The sequence below is a fragment of the Aulonocara stuartgranti genome, assembly GCF_965226115.1.
Source record: "Aulonocara stuartgranti genome assembly, chromosome: 10".
In the NCBI taxonomy this organism is placed as follows: domain Eukaryota; kingdom Metazoa; phylum Chordata; class Actinopteri; order Cichliformes; family Cichlidae; genus Aulonocara; species Aulonocara stuartgranti.
Window position 1 is genome coordinate 8,107,971 of NC_138946.1, and position 18,656 is coordinate 8,126,626.

At 39.4% G+C, this 18,656-nt stretch overlaps 1 protein-coding gene across 7 annotated transcripts in view; it reads right to left on the reverse strand.

Annotated features, from left to right (window-relative positions):
• cadm1a (cell adhesion molecule 1a) overlaps positions 1-18,656 on the reverse strand; it is a 473,893-nt gene that overhangs the window by 164,732 nt on the left and 290,505 nt on the right. For 6 of the 7 annotated variants that reach the window (XM_082549416.1, XM_082549412.1, XM_082549413.1 and 3 more), the window contains one exon: positions 3,866-3,883. The exons of the other annotated variant lie outside the window; for it this stretch is intronic. In XM_082549416.1, the coding sequence (XP_082405542.1) occupies positions 3,866-3,883 (18 nt within the window). The remainder of the gene's footprint in view (positions 1-3,865; positions 3,884-18,656) is intronic. 7 annotated transcript variants of the gene reach the window in all.

Sequence of the window (18,656 nt, forward strand, 5' to 3'; positions counted from 1 at the left end):
TCGCCCTATAGCAAACCCTACTTTATGATCCTTTAATGGGATATAATTTACAGCATGAACATTACCTAGAATTCAACAAGAAATTAAACTAATAACTGAGATCATTAAAAAAAACTTCAAATGATTTTTTTTACTTCAGTGTAACCAGATTACATTTTCCCAACCAGAGGATTTTCCCCTACTGGCCATTTGTTAGTTTAAGGCTTGTTGTCATTGTTTTCACTTTTCAAACCTTGAAATTATGTCATTTTTTTATAGACTTAAGATTGTAGCCATGTTGAATGCAGATGGGACGTTCTCTACTGACTGATTCATATTTTAGTTTGTATAAAATCAACAAAGTTAAAGCACTTCGACATGATGAGAACTTTGAGCTGAACGGTATCCGCATGCTTCGCTTAGGAAAGGCAGTAGAGCACATCTCCATGAGCTATTATTAATAGTGCGCCAACTGTCTCAACTTGTGTCATCTCTTTTTTCCTTCTTTCTTTTTTGAATTTGATATTTATTCTTGGGCTGTGAACTAAGCTATATTATTTTACTTCACAGACATCTTGAATTTAATCACATGCCTTAAACACCGGCTTAATCATACAAGCCTAAAATAAATCCAGTCCTCTATTTTTGGTCACTCATTTTCCATCTTGTTGCTCCTTTTACATTTTATTTCAGTATAATTTGTTGTAGAAAACAGAAGCACAATGAGAGCACTTATTCCAAAAGCTAAAATAAAGCAGTCCTAGAGTTAATTTTGTATTAATTTAAGCCAAAAAAAAAAGCCATCTGGCACATTTATTGAGTTCTTTAATAGACTCATAATTAACCAAAAGTGAATAATTTTACAAATGGAATGTTAAAGTGACTTTGCAGGCCAACAACTCTTAATTTATAACTGCAAACATTAATGTTTGTACTGCTGGACTTAAAGTGGCATTGCTAATGAATGTAAATTTAGAAATTTCTAAAACTGTATTTCAAACGTGTTGTTAAAAAAAGGATAAGGCTGGCAGCACTGTGACATGCCTTTTTCTACCCCTCTGAAGTACTGCAATCATTGGCAAATAGTTCAAAAGGGTAAGCGAGCCAGATTTGGCAGCTTACACACTCATTTGGCACTCCCACTATTTCAGTCCACGCAATGGAATGCAACAGAAACATAGATCTAAGATGAACCTGAACACCGAGAAGACAGCTTATTAGAGTGTCCCAATTTGAATGTGTCAAATATTTCTTAAATTGTGACGGTTTTAGAAAACACTAAAAAAGATGAAACAACACGGTCAAAGTCTTTCTGTGCTGGGGATAAAAAGTACCCACTGATTTGGTTTTCACAATAAAGTCCAAGGTAACGGGTAACTGTCATTTGCAATGCATGTTGCAATGAGTTTTTGTCGCTGCTTTGTATGTGATAAGCTGAGAGACCACCACTGCTTGGTGGCAACCGGACAGGTTTGTGACCGAGAACAGGCCTGTGAAGGACTGGGCTCCGTCCAATCAGCCCCTAGGGAGGATCTCCTGCTCTTCAATTCTAATTCATGTACATATAAATAACTGTCACTGGCATTGCTAATTGGATTAAAAGGCTTGGTAGAGGAGAGATGGTGAGAGGAGGAGTGAAGACGTTAAGAGAGGCAGCATGGCATGATATGCAGCATAATTTTTTGTTGGAAAGGTGGCGATTTTTGCACTAAACCCCAATTATTGCTGAGTAAAAGCCACTATGTTTTAAAAGGAATAGCTGAAGCAAAGCAAGGAAGGAACAGAGGACAGTTCATCCTCATGTCATAATGTAGTATATTCTTTTAGCCTTACAGTATTAGTTGGAGCAGCTTTCATGCCCTGATAAGTCAGGACACCAAAATGATTATATAGCACAGTGTGTCGATATGATGGTGTAATACATAATACATAAACACTTTTTAAGAAAGCAAGTCGGGGACATTAAAATGTCAAAGAAAGCTAGATGTTGTCTGAAAAGCATCACCGTCCAGTTGCAGTCTAAGCCGCCTAAATCACTCAGAGACCTTAAACAACAATAAGTACCGCCGGATGGAGCTCTGCAGGTTTGCCTTAATACCCAACATTACTCACTTTTCTCATTCAGCGGAGCAGCTGTTAAATTATTTGCTTGTACATCAGATAGTTGTTGCTGGAGTTTTTGTTCACAGCAGACAGAATATTTTTGCTAAAACTCAAATGCTGCATTTTGAAATCTGTATATTAACTGGTGGCACAATTCGACTTGGATGGAACAACGAGAAATCGGTGCATTTAATTTTTGCGCCCGATGACTGATTGCGAGAGCTTGCAGCAACCAGCTGGTTTCCTAGAGGTTGGGAAGGCAACAATCCCAACCTCTGGATATCCATTTTAGATCACGAGGTGATTGGACAGGTCACCTGGTTAGAGACAAACTGTCTCCAAGTAATCGAGGCCTGACACGGACTGACTGCAATTACTCTGAGACAGATTGGTGAAGGGTTGCAAATAATTACTGTTTGACTTATAAATACAGACAGACTGTAGGCATATCGCAATCTGTGTGAGTCAGTCTGAGCCAATGGGTGAACCTAATTACATTCTAAGGTTTTTGGCTTCAAAATGAGAAGAAAGAAAGAAACAGGTTTGTATTTAATGAAATTAAAGAAATGTATAGAGGAAGAACGTGGTAGTAAACATAATAGGATGGAAATTCCTGTTTTTCACAGCTCAAGGCATTTGAAATCACAATCATAATAATAACTACAAGAGATCCAGTAAAGCTAATGCTTATTGCCTTTTTTGCAAGTTTCAAGAGTGTGAGCCGGATCATTAGAATTTAATGGGTTCTTCTTTTGCCCATATTCCACCTCATAAAATCCAGGCTGAGTTTTTGTACAGTCTTGCTGATGACGGAAATACAGACAAACAAACAGCACAAAAAATCTCCCATAATCATCATCATTATCATCTCAAAGACTTACCCCAGACCTTACCACGATATATGGGGTTAAGATGTCGTTACCAGAGGCTACAGAGGAAAAACAGATCACACAGGTTGCTCTAAAACAGCGTAACATGCACCTCTGAGCACGTTTTCCAAAAACAACTCCTTTCTGGATTTTTCAGTTTGGAAGAAACTATCAAATCTCTACTGACAAAGACACACACACAGACAAACACACGCTGTGGTTGTGGTTTGCTGTCAGCAGCCACACCTTTCACCTTCTGTACTCGTCTCTTTCTCTCCCAAAATAATTGTAACACTCCAGCTCGCATGTAAAATTAATAAGAATATGATTACACACATTTGATTTGAAAGGCAACATCATTATCTCCTGAATGAAAGCTTAATAGGTAATTACGACAATGCAACAATGAAATGTAATACCAAAGTAGTGAAAGCTATATCCTCTTATCATTTTTAAATTACTGCCACTAGCAGTCTGCGACATAAATGCACTGTCTGTGTGTACAAATGTAGAACAGCAAAACTGCAAAGTCCAATTTTTTCCCTCCCAAAAGCTTTAATTTTAAATGCTTTTTCTTTCATTTTGAAAAAAAATATTGTTGAAATAAGACCCTTCGGATCATTGAACTCTCTCTCTGTGCAGTGTGTACTAAGTTGCTCAAGCTAGCGCTACTTAGAATGCCGGTAAGCGACAGAAGACATCAGCATCAATGACAGCAGCATGAGTTCGCAAGGGTGAGGTAGACAAAAATCAAAATGTGAGCTTGAGAGATGCTGAGAGAAAGACTGCAGATTTGACACACAGTGCAAAAATACGAGATGAAAGAGGAAGCATGTATTTGAAATGAAACAAAAGCTCGAATATGGTGGGAGGTTGTGGTCAGGAGAAGGAAAGGAGATGTGGGGGAGGCTTACCTGGGTCCTGTGCAGCTCCTGTGTTTGTGGAGGAGGGTACAGTAGGTGGGAAGAGGAGAAGCAGTGGGGAGAAACAGAAAGGGAGATTAGCGTTTAAAACCTCATTCAAAGTTGATTTGCCAGTGCATAAAGGTGCATGCAAGTACAGTACAGGACAAATAAGGTAAGAATCCAAAGGGAAACAACAATCATGCTTTTTCAGCGTTTTAACAAGAAAATTAAAAATTAAAAACAGCATTTTTAAAAACATTATACAGTCACTGAACAAAGCTCTTAGCTATGCCATACAAATAGCACAGCTTTTACCTTTTACTGGTTAAAGGACTGAAATATGGATTGAATCAGATTAGAATAATACCGTATTTAGAAAGGAATTACATCATAGGCAACGGTGTGAGTTTGCCAAGCAACCGGCAGAACATCCAGGAAGCTCCAGCTCCCAGCCAAGAAACAGTCGAGCACATAATCCCATGCACAAACACATTTTTCTGTCTTTTCTACAAATTAACCAAACTATATCATTTTATAACATGCTAGGTTCTTATTTTTGTTCTATGGAGAGAAAAAGACATTCTCATAAAAGCTAGATCTACTACAGTGCATGTTTGAGACCCCTGTTTCTTTATATTTCAGGTCCAAGGAATCAGACTTTCTTGTATTTTTAATAGTCATTCAAACATTAAAAATGCACCCAACCAGTGCACTCCCCAAACATTTCTGCAAACAATGTGAAATAACACCAATGTTCTCAATTGAATGTATGGAAAATGACAAAGGTAGCACAGTTTGACAGGCAAAAAATTGTATTTTTGCAACAACAAGGTGATTCCTAAAGAGTTATTAGCTGAAAACCTGGCATAGGTGTGCACGGGAAAAAAGTTAGATTAGTAGATGTAAAAGAAGAATTAGCAAGGCTTAAAAACACACATCTTACAAACAGTACCTGAAAGTCATGTCTTTAAGAAATTTTAAAAAAAAATCCAACGAAGACCTGACACAGAACCTGAGAGATACATCTGGACCTTCAGTTAATCCAACTACTGCTCACTGAAACCTCAGTGCAAGGATGGTTTTCAAGAAGCGATTCTTAAGCAAAGGAAACAGGGAGAAAAGGTAGAGGTATGCCAAATTACACAAGAACTGGACTAAAATCAGTCGTATGGAGTAATGAATCTGAATTTGTTGGTTCAAATCATTGCCAATACAGAAACGAAGGACGAGGTCAGGAGAGAGGTACATCAGTGAGTGCCCACAGCCATCTGCAAAGTATGGCTGAGGTTTGGGGTTGCATTTCAGCCAGTGGTGCTGGGGAGTTTGTAAAAATGTATGCAACTATGCAACAAATATTGACTTTCGAGCTTGTTACAATTGCCTTGTATACTGTGTTTCACTGTATGTTTGCACCTTTCAATACATTTTTGCATGCATTTTTTCCCTTTTCAAAAAAGCAAAGAAGGGTGGCTTAAGACTTTTGCTGTATTGCGGTACGTTTATCTATGCATATATGCATGTATTTTGAGGTATGTACTTTTTAACCGCCAAAGACTGTGCCAAAAACATAATTTTATAATAAAAGCTATTGCTCTCATTCAGCTAAGAAACTAAATATGTCACTTATGGTGGGCCCGTTCAAAGATTAGAGAAAAACACCCACTTTTAAAATAAATAAATGTAAACCAGCATGATCAGCTATATCAGCCTCAGCGGGGACATCAGTAGAAAAAGAGCAGAGTTGGCCATCAGTATACAGTCTGGCATCCGTTTAGGCCCCCATCGTTGAGGAACATTTTTCAGCCAAGTAAGCATCAGGATTCCAGCTATGAGGCAGCTTTTGATTAGAAAACCTATTTCCTCTTCAACTTTTGCCAAATTTCAATCATGGTGATATTCTAATTACCATTATCCAGATCAAGAAAGCGAGGCAGAGATTGAGTGGGTGTGTGCAAGTGAGAGAGAAGGAGTGTTTAGAAGGAGAGCCTGTCTTCGCATGTAAGCGGGGAAAATAAGAGGAAAATGCTCAAAAACAAAATCAGCTCTCTTATATCCCGTTACACAGCTTTGCCGGTGGTAAAGATGTATGTTGGTGAGTCTTTTTGTGGACTGTAATTATCTGGACAGGTTTATTTATGAGCTTAACGTGATGATGAAAAAAATCAAAGGGAGTAAGATGTGTCATGCAATGGCGTAATAAATTTCATAAACTAGTAAAATTGGTAGTAAAAACTCCTCATTGGTAGCTTTTATCAAAGTGTTTAACCAACGCTATACATCAGCGGTCCCCAACCTTTTTCGCGCCACGGACCGGTTTATGCCCGACATTATTTTCACGGACAGCCTTTAAGGTGTCGCGGATAAATACAACAAAATAAAACTAGTAGATTTATTCATAAAACACGTGAAAAGACCCAGGAAAACCAAGTTAACGATAAAAACGATAACAAAATAATGCTGAAAACCAATAAAAATCCTGAAAACTATACATTTCACACCTGAGCCTCAACGCTCGCGGCCCGGTACCAAACGACTCACGGGACCGGTACCGGTCCGAGGCCCGGGGGTTGAGGACCGCTGCTATACATGGTCCAGCAAAAGAGCTGACTGTTAAGTTAAAGTCTCAGGTGTATCCTGTTTAAACATTCAGCACACTAGGATGGGAGTAACAGAGTTCTTCAGAGAGCCACATATCCAAGCCAGACCACCCTTGAGTTCAGGTTCATGCAGTGCGACGGGGTGGGGGTTAGTTCTGGGGAGATTACCCAGCAATAGGGGAGACATGGAGCAGCTCTCCCCATGTTAAGCAAATGGAGAGCGGGTAAAGAATAACTGCATGGCGCTTTGCCCCTTGTGGGCCTTGCGGGAGCCTTCGCCGTCCCACCTCAACCCACAACCTCCGGAGGTGAGGTTAAATGACAAGCGCTGCACAGATGCATTAAACATGAGTCATTTGGACAGAGAGCTGGATGCTGGACCACTCCAGAGATGATAGGGACATTAACCAGGGTTTCACCAGGGCCTGAGCTGCATTTAATGAAGGCCTCCACTATCTCCCAATGTCTCTCTCTACATTTGACTCAGAGCCAGGGAGTTAAGTAGTTCAAGATAAACACTGCCACTACTCTTTCTGGCTCCAGTTGTCTGATTTTCTGCCTCTTCCCCTTTCTCTGTACTCACTGTGCAGCCTGACAACTTATTATGGTCTGCTTGCAGAGAGTGGTGGTCAAGAGCAACTTGTGAATTCTTAGCAGCTGTCACACAGAAGTGATTTTGTTTTTATAGTTCTGCTCATCAAAATAAAATTCAAAAACGATTGAACATTTTTCAATTTTTAACATATTTTTCTTCGTACTATTTTCAGTCAAATGTAGGGTTTTCATTGTGATTACTTTCTACATTTTACAGGCCTACAGACCCCCAATGTTTTTAGGAAAACACAGCTACCATCACTAGTTGGTTAAGCTAATTATTTACATTCTCATAATCAGTGTTGGTCAAGTTACTTGAAAAAAGTAATCAGTAACAAATTATTGATTACTACCAGAAAAAAGTAATCCTGTTACTTTTACTGATTACTTATTTTCAAAAGTAATTAGTTACTTTTTAAAACATGATTTATCCCCTAAATAGGTAATAAGGCAATAGCTCTTTCAGCCCAATTCATAATCTATCTTTTCTGCATAATCTATCATATAAAATGTAATCAAATGAAAAGTCTCTTTTTAAAACTCGTTTTATTAGTTTTAATCTTTTAACTTCAAGCAAACATTAAATTATATGCAACATTCTCTGACTGGAAGAAATTTGTTTAACATTTAAACCTATTTTCTGCACATTCCAGCACATGAAATAAAATAGTTTTTTGTGTTTACACTCACTCTTTCAAATAGATGCACGTAAAACACAGCAGAAAATAAATGAAATCAAAGACTAGCGGTTTTCAAAGACAAATAATACAACCAGTTAACATTGTTTGTAGCATGCTAAGATACCACTAGCTGCAGTTGCAGCACCAATCTTAGTTGCAGGTAGTTGTAAAATGCATTTTCCTAATGAATTGACATTTAGACTACTAGACTAACCTGATATTTTCTCTCATCAAACTGACAAGTAAATTAGTCACCAAGAGTGTTATGACTCTAAAATATGGAGCAGCAACAAGTGTTGAAAAGAGGCAGTATCTTTGCTAAAGCCAGTTACTAATGTTACCAATGAGAAGTCCTAATAACTGATAGGCCAGAGGTGGGAAATGACTAGCCAACTATCCATTGGATGAGCACAATCATCAAGTATTTTTCTTTTGTTTTTCCAATACAGCACAACATAACAATAACAACTGTTCCCTTAAGCTGCTTTATATATTGAGAGGAAGACCCTACAAAAATAGAGAGAAACCCAAACAAACATCGACCCCCTTTGAGGAAGCACTTGGCAAGAGTGGGAAGGAAAAACTCCCATCTGAAGAAGGCTCCAGCAGAAGCAGGCTCAGGGAGTGGGAGCAATGTGCCATGACCAGTTAAGGCTGAGAAGAGTTTCAAGTTTAAAACTTGAAAACTAAATTCTATGTAAAAATGTAAAATAGACACGGTGCATACAATGACTGTGTGGAAACACAAAGGACAGCTGATGGCAGAACTGTGCCACATTTGTTTTTATTCTGCCGGTCGAATACTTTTTTTAGCTAATGTAATTAGCTTAGTATTGAAGTCACCTGCAACAAGTCACTAGCCTTCATGTTAGTGAAAAAATCATGTTCAACCAAGTCCACAGGTCATCCAGTGGTCAATATCTTCATTTCCCACCACCAGCCTATCAGTTACCATCACATCTTACTGGTCAAATAGTAGCTGGCTTTAGCAAGGATATATATCCGACTCTGACTTCTCAGTGGGTGTGCCACGTTAAAAGGTCTAGCTCTAGAGTGTCCTTTTTTACTTCTTCCTACTTACATGTTACTACTCACTCAAAAGGCTCCAGAAAAGACCTCTCCAACAGTAGTTTGGCAAAGTTGTGAGCTACAGGGGTGATCTTTAAATTCAGCCATTTTCTTGACCAATGTTGGGGATTTGCTGTTCTTTTGTTTCAGTTTTTGATGTGTCTACTGGCTTAACTGACTATTTACGGTAATCAAAATTTTGTCAAGAATGTGTCTTTCTGACTCTTAGTTTTACCAGGACCCTTTAAGTGCTACACCCCTCATGCTGTAGACCAATTTATGGGACGTAACAAGGAGCGTTCTAATAGGATGGTCAGGGGGGAAAAAATCTGACAATGTCAGGAAAAAGGGTGAAGTATCACCAGGACTTTTAGGAATTAAATCTGTGATATCTTTAATAATCTCACAAAAATGTCAGAATATATTCCACACTAAAAATTTTGGTTCTGATCATCTGATCAACTGCCCAAAAAACTGATATCGCAATTTCATAATCAAAAGAAAAAAAATACAATTGTTGCCATTAAAATACAATTTTAATGCAGAATACATATTGTGGGTGCCTCTAAAAATACCATATAACATATATACACTGTACGCTGCAGTTGTAAAGCAGGTAAATATAAAATCCTAGGTGTTATAAGAGTAGTCTAATAAAAAACCCTAAAAACCAAAACTGTAACAGGCAGGCTTTCATCTGCATTCACCAAGTGAGGGAGGCCTGGACACTACTGTTCACTGGAAACAAAATAACAACAGTTTCCTTCGACGCAGCACAACCGCAAGCTTCCAACCCCGTCATCTTCAAACGTGGCTCTTGGTTAATGGCCTGGAACACACATTCAATGTCTATCAAAGAGGGACGTTGCTGGGATGGATGCACATGCTGACAGCCTCCCTCGCTCGCTCCTCAATCACACAAACATACTAATGCTCTATCCCCTTCACACTCCTACCACCACCTAAACACACACACACATACAGGCAGAAACCCTCCCTCCAGTCAGTATAGCAAGCAATAATGTGTTGATTAAATCTGCGATCAGCTGCCTAAGGGGCATGAAATTGGACATGATGAGTGTGCCACATTAAAAACTAATTATCAATACCACCAATTCTATTGTCTTTCTTTTAAACCAGTCACAGCACTAAATCAAGTGTGGAGAATGGAACACTATGTGCTCTATCACAATGAGTTTAGGGGTTGCAACCACACCTGGACTCGAGTGCCTTCAAAGCTTTTTGATCAAATATTAAAGTGTAATTTACTGCCTATAGCACTTCCTTATTGTATTTCAAACTCAGTGAGACTTGGCAAAGTATGCTACCAGAAGGAATTCTGCTGATGAAGTAAAATTGAAGAACATTACCTAATTTTGTCCTTCAGAAGTGTTGTAGGGCTGTAATTCATGGTTTTACATTTGTTTTAAATCTCCATGACCACTTTCCTTCCATTTGAGGTCTTCATGACCTGCTCCCCACTCAATACTGATAGTCATGGTTTCTTTAACTGTTTCTATGATAGCGCTGTAATCATTCTACATAATTTTAAATTGTTTTGGTCTGGGGGTGTGATTCTCACTCAGGGTGAGAGAGGTTCTAGGGCTCAGTGAGTGCCCAAATATGTTACGGTCCCCAAAGCCTTTTTTAAAAGAAAACCATGACGTATGAAATACAACTAAACTTTTGCATCAAAGGGAGATAGGAGCTCGAAGAAAAGACAAGACCTTGATCCGAATCCATGCGATTGGCTGTCAAATTTATGGTTCAAAAACAACATTTCCTCCACAGCCAATCCACAAGAAGCAAAAAAATACTAATAAACAATCAAAGGAAATTAAGAATATTCTCGTTCGCCAAGGAGTGTTTAACAAACCCAAACCACAATCCCAAATGTGTCAAAATGTGACCAGAGTTTAAACTGAGCACTGTGATTTCTTTCAGTTTTGGAAGCTTGAAAGATATTATACTATCTCATAGATAGAAGGACCATATCGCACTTCTATGACTTAATCTGAAGGCCAGTTACAAACAGAAACTAAAGACTTAATTTAGAGTACTTGTTCACGTAGTGGCATACACATCAGTTCAGATATACAGTATAGGTTTGTACCTTTTGTACAGTCTCAGCGGCAACTCCATCAGAGATTGTACAATTGCGGCAAGCCCGGAAGCTGGGCTTTTGTCTGTGTTCAATTTAGACTCCAAGGACAGATTAATTAACTGAATACCACATTCAAAGATAGCGTCCTTTTCACCAAAAGTTTCTCACAGGGTAAATTCATTTGTTTTACAACGTGTGATGTTGACTCTCAATTCATCCGGTTCAAATAATCACTTGAAACACAAAAATCCAGCACTGCAGATCCGCTCACACAATCGTAAGCTAGCAACAAGACAAGACATATGATGCCAACACTTGACTCTGAGCAGAATGGTGCCAAGATAAACAGATACAATGATGGAAGTGGACTGACAGCGACAGATAACTGTCAAATGCACTACACCTACAGGACACCGTGCATTGCCGAGGTCTCTGAAAAGCCATTTATCAACCTGAACATCTTGGTTTGCAATTTCATACCCTGTTCACCCCATTTGGAACACAACCTCTAAAATAACCCACAGGCTGTCTGTCTCACATACAAGTAAGGAAAGTAAGAGTCGATGGCAGTCAAAGATTATAAACTCAAGCTAACATGATTTAATTGACATTGACTTATACAGCAGTCATCGTTTTAGGGCCCTTCTTTTTGAAATGCTTTCAAGATGGCACCTGCAATCTTTGCAAAGAGACTTGTGATGCAACTGCAAAGTGTCTATATTTCACTGCTGACATTGTGCTGTGGGACAAAATCTGCACTTGTCTCTTCTCACCAAAAGGATTTCTACTCAGTTATGCATTGAACTGGAAAGCAGCTGTCATTTGCTGTAACCTAAGAGGTATAAACATAGCTTTTTTTTCTCCCCTTCCCTTCTCTCCTTCCACCCTTTTTTTCTCTCTCCTTGGATGTTGCTCATCCATCCACTCACCCTTTACCTCCGGCTGTCTCTGGGACCTGGTGATTAGAGCACTGGGTGCTGGTCTGCTGATAAGGCTGAGAAACCTCCCTCCCTCCACTACCAATGGCTGTGTCCTCAGGGTGCAGGGGGAAAAAAAGGAAGCCTAGGGTAATGTCCCCAACTCCCCCCAATCCTTATGCTTTCTCGCCATTCACCAAGTCATGGGTGGTGGATGAATGCGCAGCCTTGTGCATCGTATGACTTTGAATAGATAGGCCTGCATTTTCATGAACGATAAGAGCAGCCAGAAAAATGAGGAAAAGTAATACAGCTTAGTGTTTAAGAGTGTAACATTATGCATCAAGGGCCCTTTTTATGAGAGAAATTTTACATTGTGAAGTGTGTTTACAGTACCATCTGGTAAATTGTGTACACTTAGCACTGGGAATGTAGGACAAAAGCAGCGCTCAAATGTGGATAAGCTTCATTTCATGAGAGCTGCTATTGTCTCAATATCCACCCAGCTGCCATAAAATGGATAATAATATAGCGCAGGTGATTCACACTGAGAGTATGATGTAATTGCAAGTTTCTGAAAACTATAGCTTTCTAATGTTACATTAACCCTTGCCTTTTCATGCCAGGTACCTACACCTGAATTTCAGAAACCGTTCTTTTGTTAACAAAGAATTTGATACAGTTGCCAATGCGTTTGGGACTGAATGCCAAAAGGCTGAAGTTATTCTATGAAGGGTTGGATCTGCTCAGAGAACTTGTTTTAGATCACATCATCAACTTCTGTGTCAAGCAGTCCCAACTCTGTGCCGAGGATTATCACTGGTGATTAGAGCTGTCTCTCAAAGTATGACTTGGAGTTCAAAAAGAAGGTTTTAGTAAAAGAGCTGCAGCTTAGAAACCTGAAAGCAGTGCATCAGGTCAGAGTACAGTGGTCCCTCGCTATAATGCCGTTCACCTTTTGCGGTCTCGCTGTTTCGCAGATTTGTTTTGTGCAATTTTGCATGTTTTTTTTTCTTTTTTTACAGCGCATTGTGTTCTGCTTTCTGATTGGCTGTAGACCATTGTCAATCAATCTCATGCCATGTCTCCTGTACAGTACAGAATGCGCTCAGCTTGTCAAATTTATCTAAATTTTCTATCGCTAGCAGTGTGACTCTGAAGTGCTGCACTGTATGTTTTCTCCAACAAACACAAAAATGTAGATGAAACATTTTGCACCATCAAAGGCAACCGCGGGTGCCTATGGTTTCATTCTATAATACTGGACTTATTTTTCTATGAAGGTTTGAACTTTGAGAGTGTTGAAACAAATGGTAAATGGCCTGTATTTGTATAGCGCTTTACTTAGTCCCTATGGACTCCAAAGCGCTATACACTACATTCAGTCATACACCCATTCACACACTGGTGATGGCAAGCTACACTGTAGCCACAGCTGCCCTGGGGCGCACTGACAGAGGACACTGGTGCCACCGGGCCCTCTGATCACCACAAGTAGGCAACCAGTAGGCGACCAAGACTGTCGGTGCAGGTGCTCGAAGCGGCAACCTTCCAATTACAAGACGAACTGCCAATTCTTGAGCCACGATCGTGATCAAAAGAGAAAAGTGTGAAAATGTTCATGCCTGTCGGAGAAAAGTGTATAAAGTGTGCAGTGAGGGGTTTTACAGCCTTAAAACATTTATAATAACTGCAAAAAATAAAGTTAGCTACTTCGCTTATTTCACCTATTGCAGGTTATTTTTAGAACGTAACTACCGCAATAAACCAGGGACCACTGTAATCCTACAATGGGGTGCAGTGGAGGGTCCAAAGGCATCTGAGGGAGAACTGTCAATGAAAAATAATCTAAACTCTGGTGCGTGCTCTTGACTTAGTTCCCAACAGCTTCATCATCATCTTCTCTCAAATGCAAATTGAATGGTAACTATTTTAACATACTGGGAGAGAATAAGTGTCACAGATGCACAAATGCAAGTAGTCAGAATGGCAGATGGCTCCTCCTTCCCTAAGCCTGATTCTGCCAGAAGCTTCTTCCTGCTAAAAGGGAGTTTTTTCTTCCCACAGTTACCAAATGCTTGCTCAAAGGGGGATGTCTTCCAGGGTTTTCTCTCTATTATTGTAGAGTCTCTACCTTACTGGGGTTGCAGTGGGGCTGGATAGGTCACTAGTCTATCATAGATCAACGCTGACCCTGACATTTGATACGCCCTTCTGTGTAGTGCCTTCCAAAGAACTACAAACAGAAAATGTATTTTGACAATTTACCAAAAAATGTGAAGCAATCTTACAAAGCAAAACCAACAGCCAACAAAAATTTGTAAAGGTAGTCGAACTCTAATTGGATTCCAAAGTCCAACATCTATAAGGACCGGTTAAAAATGCTTAAACAAATTTAAGCAGAAGAATGATTCAAAACTGAAGAAGTAATTTTCCAGTTACCACCAAAATATTACCATAACCAAGTAATATCTCCTGATGGATTGATGCGGAGAGAAAAATCTAATCCTCAAGGTGTTCTAAAGAAAAAGACTTGCCCTTGCTTATCTCTGGGGTTAGTGGAGGTCCACGGCCATTAATTTTAAATGAGTGGAATGGATTTGTGGTAATCGAAACCCAGTGGCTCCAGACAGCGCTGGGACTTTGTGGTGTGAAGACCACCAAACGGCAGAGTGATAACTTAACCGCTGAGCTGTATGAAGTGGAGGAAGTCAAGAAACTGATTTGGGTTTTCTGCTCCCCATGCACTATGAAAGTCTTAGGAGATACTGTAATGCATTAGAAATCTATTTGGAGGCATTCGAGCGTAACAGCGCCGAAGATGTCAGGTAAACTCTGGCTTTTGGTCAAAATGTTCTCCTTCTAATTTAAGGCTCTTTTTCTTAGACAGTTAAAAAAAAATGTGACCTTTAAAAGTATATTAATCAATCAAGTTAGAATCAAAGTTGTCAGATGTTTTGGGATGGAAGACGCTGACTTCTCATACCTGAGGGTTGGAATAAAACCTATCCCTGATGTTAAACCTGCTCAAACTTGTGTGTTTAGACAGGGTGTGACTAAGTAGCCCCAAACATAACATTGGGGTTTTTTTGTTACCAGAATACTGTGGAGCTCATAAATGCTACTGTCAGCTTCCACCGTGTGAAAAAATGTCTTTGTTCGCTCTATTATTTTGTAGACTTACAATGTAAGAAAACACGCAGCTTGTTCCCAGCCTGCAAACTGTGAATGTAACAAAACACACTGAAAATAAGTGTTGCATATTTTGCATATGCCACCATAAGGCCGCCTGTTATTACAGACATTTCTGATGCATTGTTTTGATATCCATCCAAAAGAAAGAAAAAAACAATGTTTTTTATGGCTCGCGTCAGTGAAAAGAGGAAATCCAGATTACAGTTTGGAGATGGATGCTGGATGCCACTACAGCTTTTGATATTAAATGGTAAAGAGCGTAGGCATTGAGCAGTTTGATACTTAATGATGTGCTGCTCGTTTATTTGTTCAATGGGAGCACATAAATGCAAACTTTCCACTAGTTTTACCACTATGTGCATAACTGGAGGCAAATAAAAGAAAGAGCTGTTTAATATATTGTTTCTACACATTTCATTTAAGTTTATGCTACATTTTAAATCAAGACATTCTCCAGAAGGATATCTGGATCTGGATTAAGGCTGAACCCCGATGAAGTCGATACGTATCGGTCTGTTTTTCTTGCGGAAATCCTTTCAAGAATAAATTTGTTGTATGATTTTATCCTAAACAGAGTGCCTCAGCAGACCTCTTTTTTAAAATATTGAACTTGTGTTCACCCTACTTATCAACACCAGCTGGATAAGCCTTTAGAGCCTTGTAGCACTTCCTTTTTTTCCTTTTCTGGATCGGGATTACTTTGTGGTATTTTCTTCGAGAACACCAAAGCACCGTCTCCTAATTCTTATTACAATTTGATTTATATATGTGACATCATACATTAAAGACTGCAAAAGTCCATTCATTATTCATTATCTTTCACTGCATCCTATTTCAGATCCAGGATGAGGCAGCTTGTCCTGGCCTGAAGCCTGCCCCACCAGTCACTGCATGAAAGGTGGAATCCCATGTGTCTAGTCTGATTTGTGGTTTCTATTCATTTTTATGTCGCTGAATGACAAGTCCTTTTGTAATGGGCATATAATATATGTGTTTTTGTAAGCGGGAGGTAGTAACGCAGTATTTTTCCAGATTAACAGGCACCACTTTGAGGTATGCAGCTCAAAGGCTATTACAGCAGTGCTCGTTCCCTCCTACCTTGCCTTTTACTTAATTGAATCGGCCAGTCCCCATATCAGATATTCCTTAACGGAATACTGAAACCTATCCACCCTTTTCCTAATACCATTAGGGGAAGTGGGAGAGCAAGATGGATGCTTTAATCCTGCTGGTTCAGAGCACACAAAAGGAGAGCATGCCCTGCAGTCAGACATTAGCCACAACATTCACTGCTGAGCCACAATATTCTTCCGAGCAGAAGACTTGCCCTGTCACCGTCTGACCGAAAGCTACAATAAGAACAGCTCATTTCCTGCAGACGACGTACCATGTAAATAACAGAAACTGTAGCTCATTCCGCTGCTTGTTAAATGGGAAAAGAAATAAATTACTGCAACACTTTACACTTTGCAGCACCTTATTTCCATGATGTCTGCTACAGTAGTTTACGAGCCCATGGGGGTCCAGAAGCAGTACATTTACACCATCTGTTCATGAACCTGGCACATACACAGGAATGCATGTCCAATTTGACACAATGTTGATGCAGATGAATGAGGCCCAGGCAGGCCCCTTGCTGCTGAGGTATTCTTATTTCCAAACCTATTTTCTGCTGTGTCAAACTGCAGCTAAGCTAAGGTGAGGTCCATTATTTCTGGCCAGCTCAGGCACAAAGTAATCCTCTTATTTGGGAGGTCAGCGCCAATCATTATACAGAGGGGTGCCATTACAGTGTACACTCCAGTGAGCTGATTTTCCCCTTACATAAATATATGACTCAAGGGACTGCTCTTATTCCCCTCTCTAATTTATCCCTGCTGCTTCTACTTTTCTATCATCCTCCCTTTTTCTCTCTCTCAACTTTCCTCTCTTATCTATGACCTTCTGAAGCTTCCTCTTTTTTTTGGTTTTTACCTTTTCATTTTCCCACACTTTCAGCTAACATCCATCTTTTCTCACCCTCATTTTTTTTCAGGATGCCCAGAGTGGCGTATAATTGAATCTGCAGAGAATGCATGAGCAGGAACAATTAGCTCAGTCACTCAGAATGTGGATATAGCTGTACAGTAGGATAAACAGAATAATAAAAAAGGATAGAAAGCCGGAAGATAAGCCTGAACTCTATGGGAACAAAGGGAAACACATAGCTTGCAAAGTACACGCAATTTTGCTCCCACCATCGGCTGACAAAGATGGGATAATTTCATTTTGCATCGCTTGCGTGGTTTTTACAGGCATACTGTCCTGCTTACCAAGCACATGACCGCTATGTCGTGAAACTCTTCAAATTACTGATCTCATGTTTGTTCGTTGGTCTGAAGCGGAAGTAAAATTGTAGGAGAGAAAGCGCCATTTAAGAGGTGTTCAGGGGGAAACACCTTGTTGGTGGCTCTGACACTATAATGCTCAATTTTAACATTTTAATGGATGCAATTCATAATGTGGTTGATTTTCAAAGCGCTGACCCTCTATTTGGCTAGTTTTTACTATATTCAGCAAGACTGACCTGACTATCTTCACTTTGTCGACTTCTGTTCTGCCACTATGCAAACCTCAAGTCTGCCTGACTGCAGAAAGTTACTTTGTTCCTGAATCTGGAAGGACGAATAGATGTGTATGAAGAGGTTTAAAGAAAACGTTCATTAGCTTCAGAAAGGCGATGGTCATACCTACGATGACAGCTGATCATATACAATCTCTTTCCTTGGTATCAAATATTCAAAAAAAATTATAAATGTTAATAATAAATGTAATAATGTAATAATAAAAGTTTTTTATATCTCATAAAGTACCATGCAAAAGTCTTGAACAACCTTTAATTTGGCAGGGGAAATGAGAAATGGTGCAGCAATTTATTGAAACCTGTAAATATATGAAAATGCAATATAAAATACTTAACATAACACAAAAAACAGAGTTGTAATTTCTTAAAGTAGATCTCAGAAATACTTCTCCAGGCTTCTTGAAGGAGATTCAAAGCTCTTCTTTGAATGTTGGCTGCCTTTTGATTAGGGCAGGGTCATTTCATTACAGTAGGCAATGACACGGACAAGCGGGCCGTTGTTATTACCGTGTTTTTCGGGAAATAACAAGCACTTAAAATCCATCCTTGGATTTTCTCAAAAATCGACAGTGCCCCTTATAATCTGATGCGCCTTATGTATGAATTCTGGTTGTGTTTACTGACCTCGAACCGATTTTATGTGGTACACGGCACTCAAAGATCTGTCAAAAGATGTTTTAGTATGACTTTGGTAAGCTACGAAGCCGCACAGCTTGATGGATTACAGCTACCGTAGTCAAGAGCCTCGCGGAGTGATATGTACTGTGCTTCAACATAATATTACCGTATTGTGCGTGTATGCCCTCTTTTTAAGTTTTGTGGATATTATACATGGTTCTGCTGAGGATATGTCGGCCAGTTTCCACTGGAAATGCCATTTGGTTGAACTGTCAGCAAGGACTTTGCATTTGCATGGTTAAATTTTTATATAGCTTTAATGCACATAAAAACAGCTGCTTGTTCAAGTGAAAATACATTGATGGTTTTTTTTTTTTGCACTAATAAAGTTGTGGAGTTGTAAA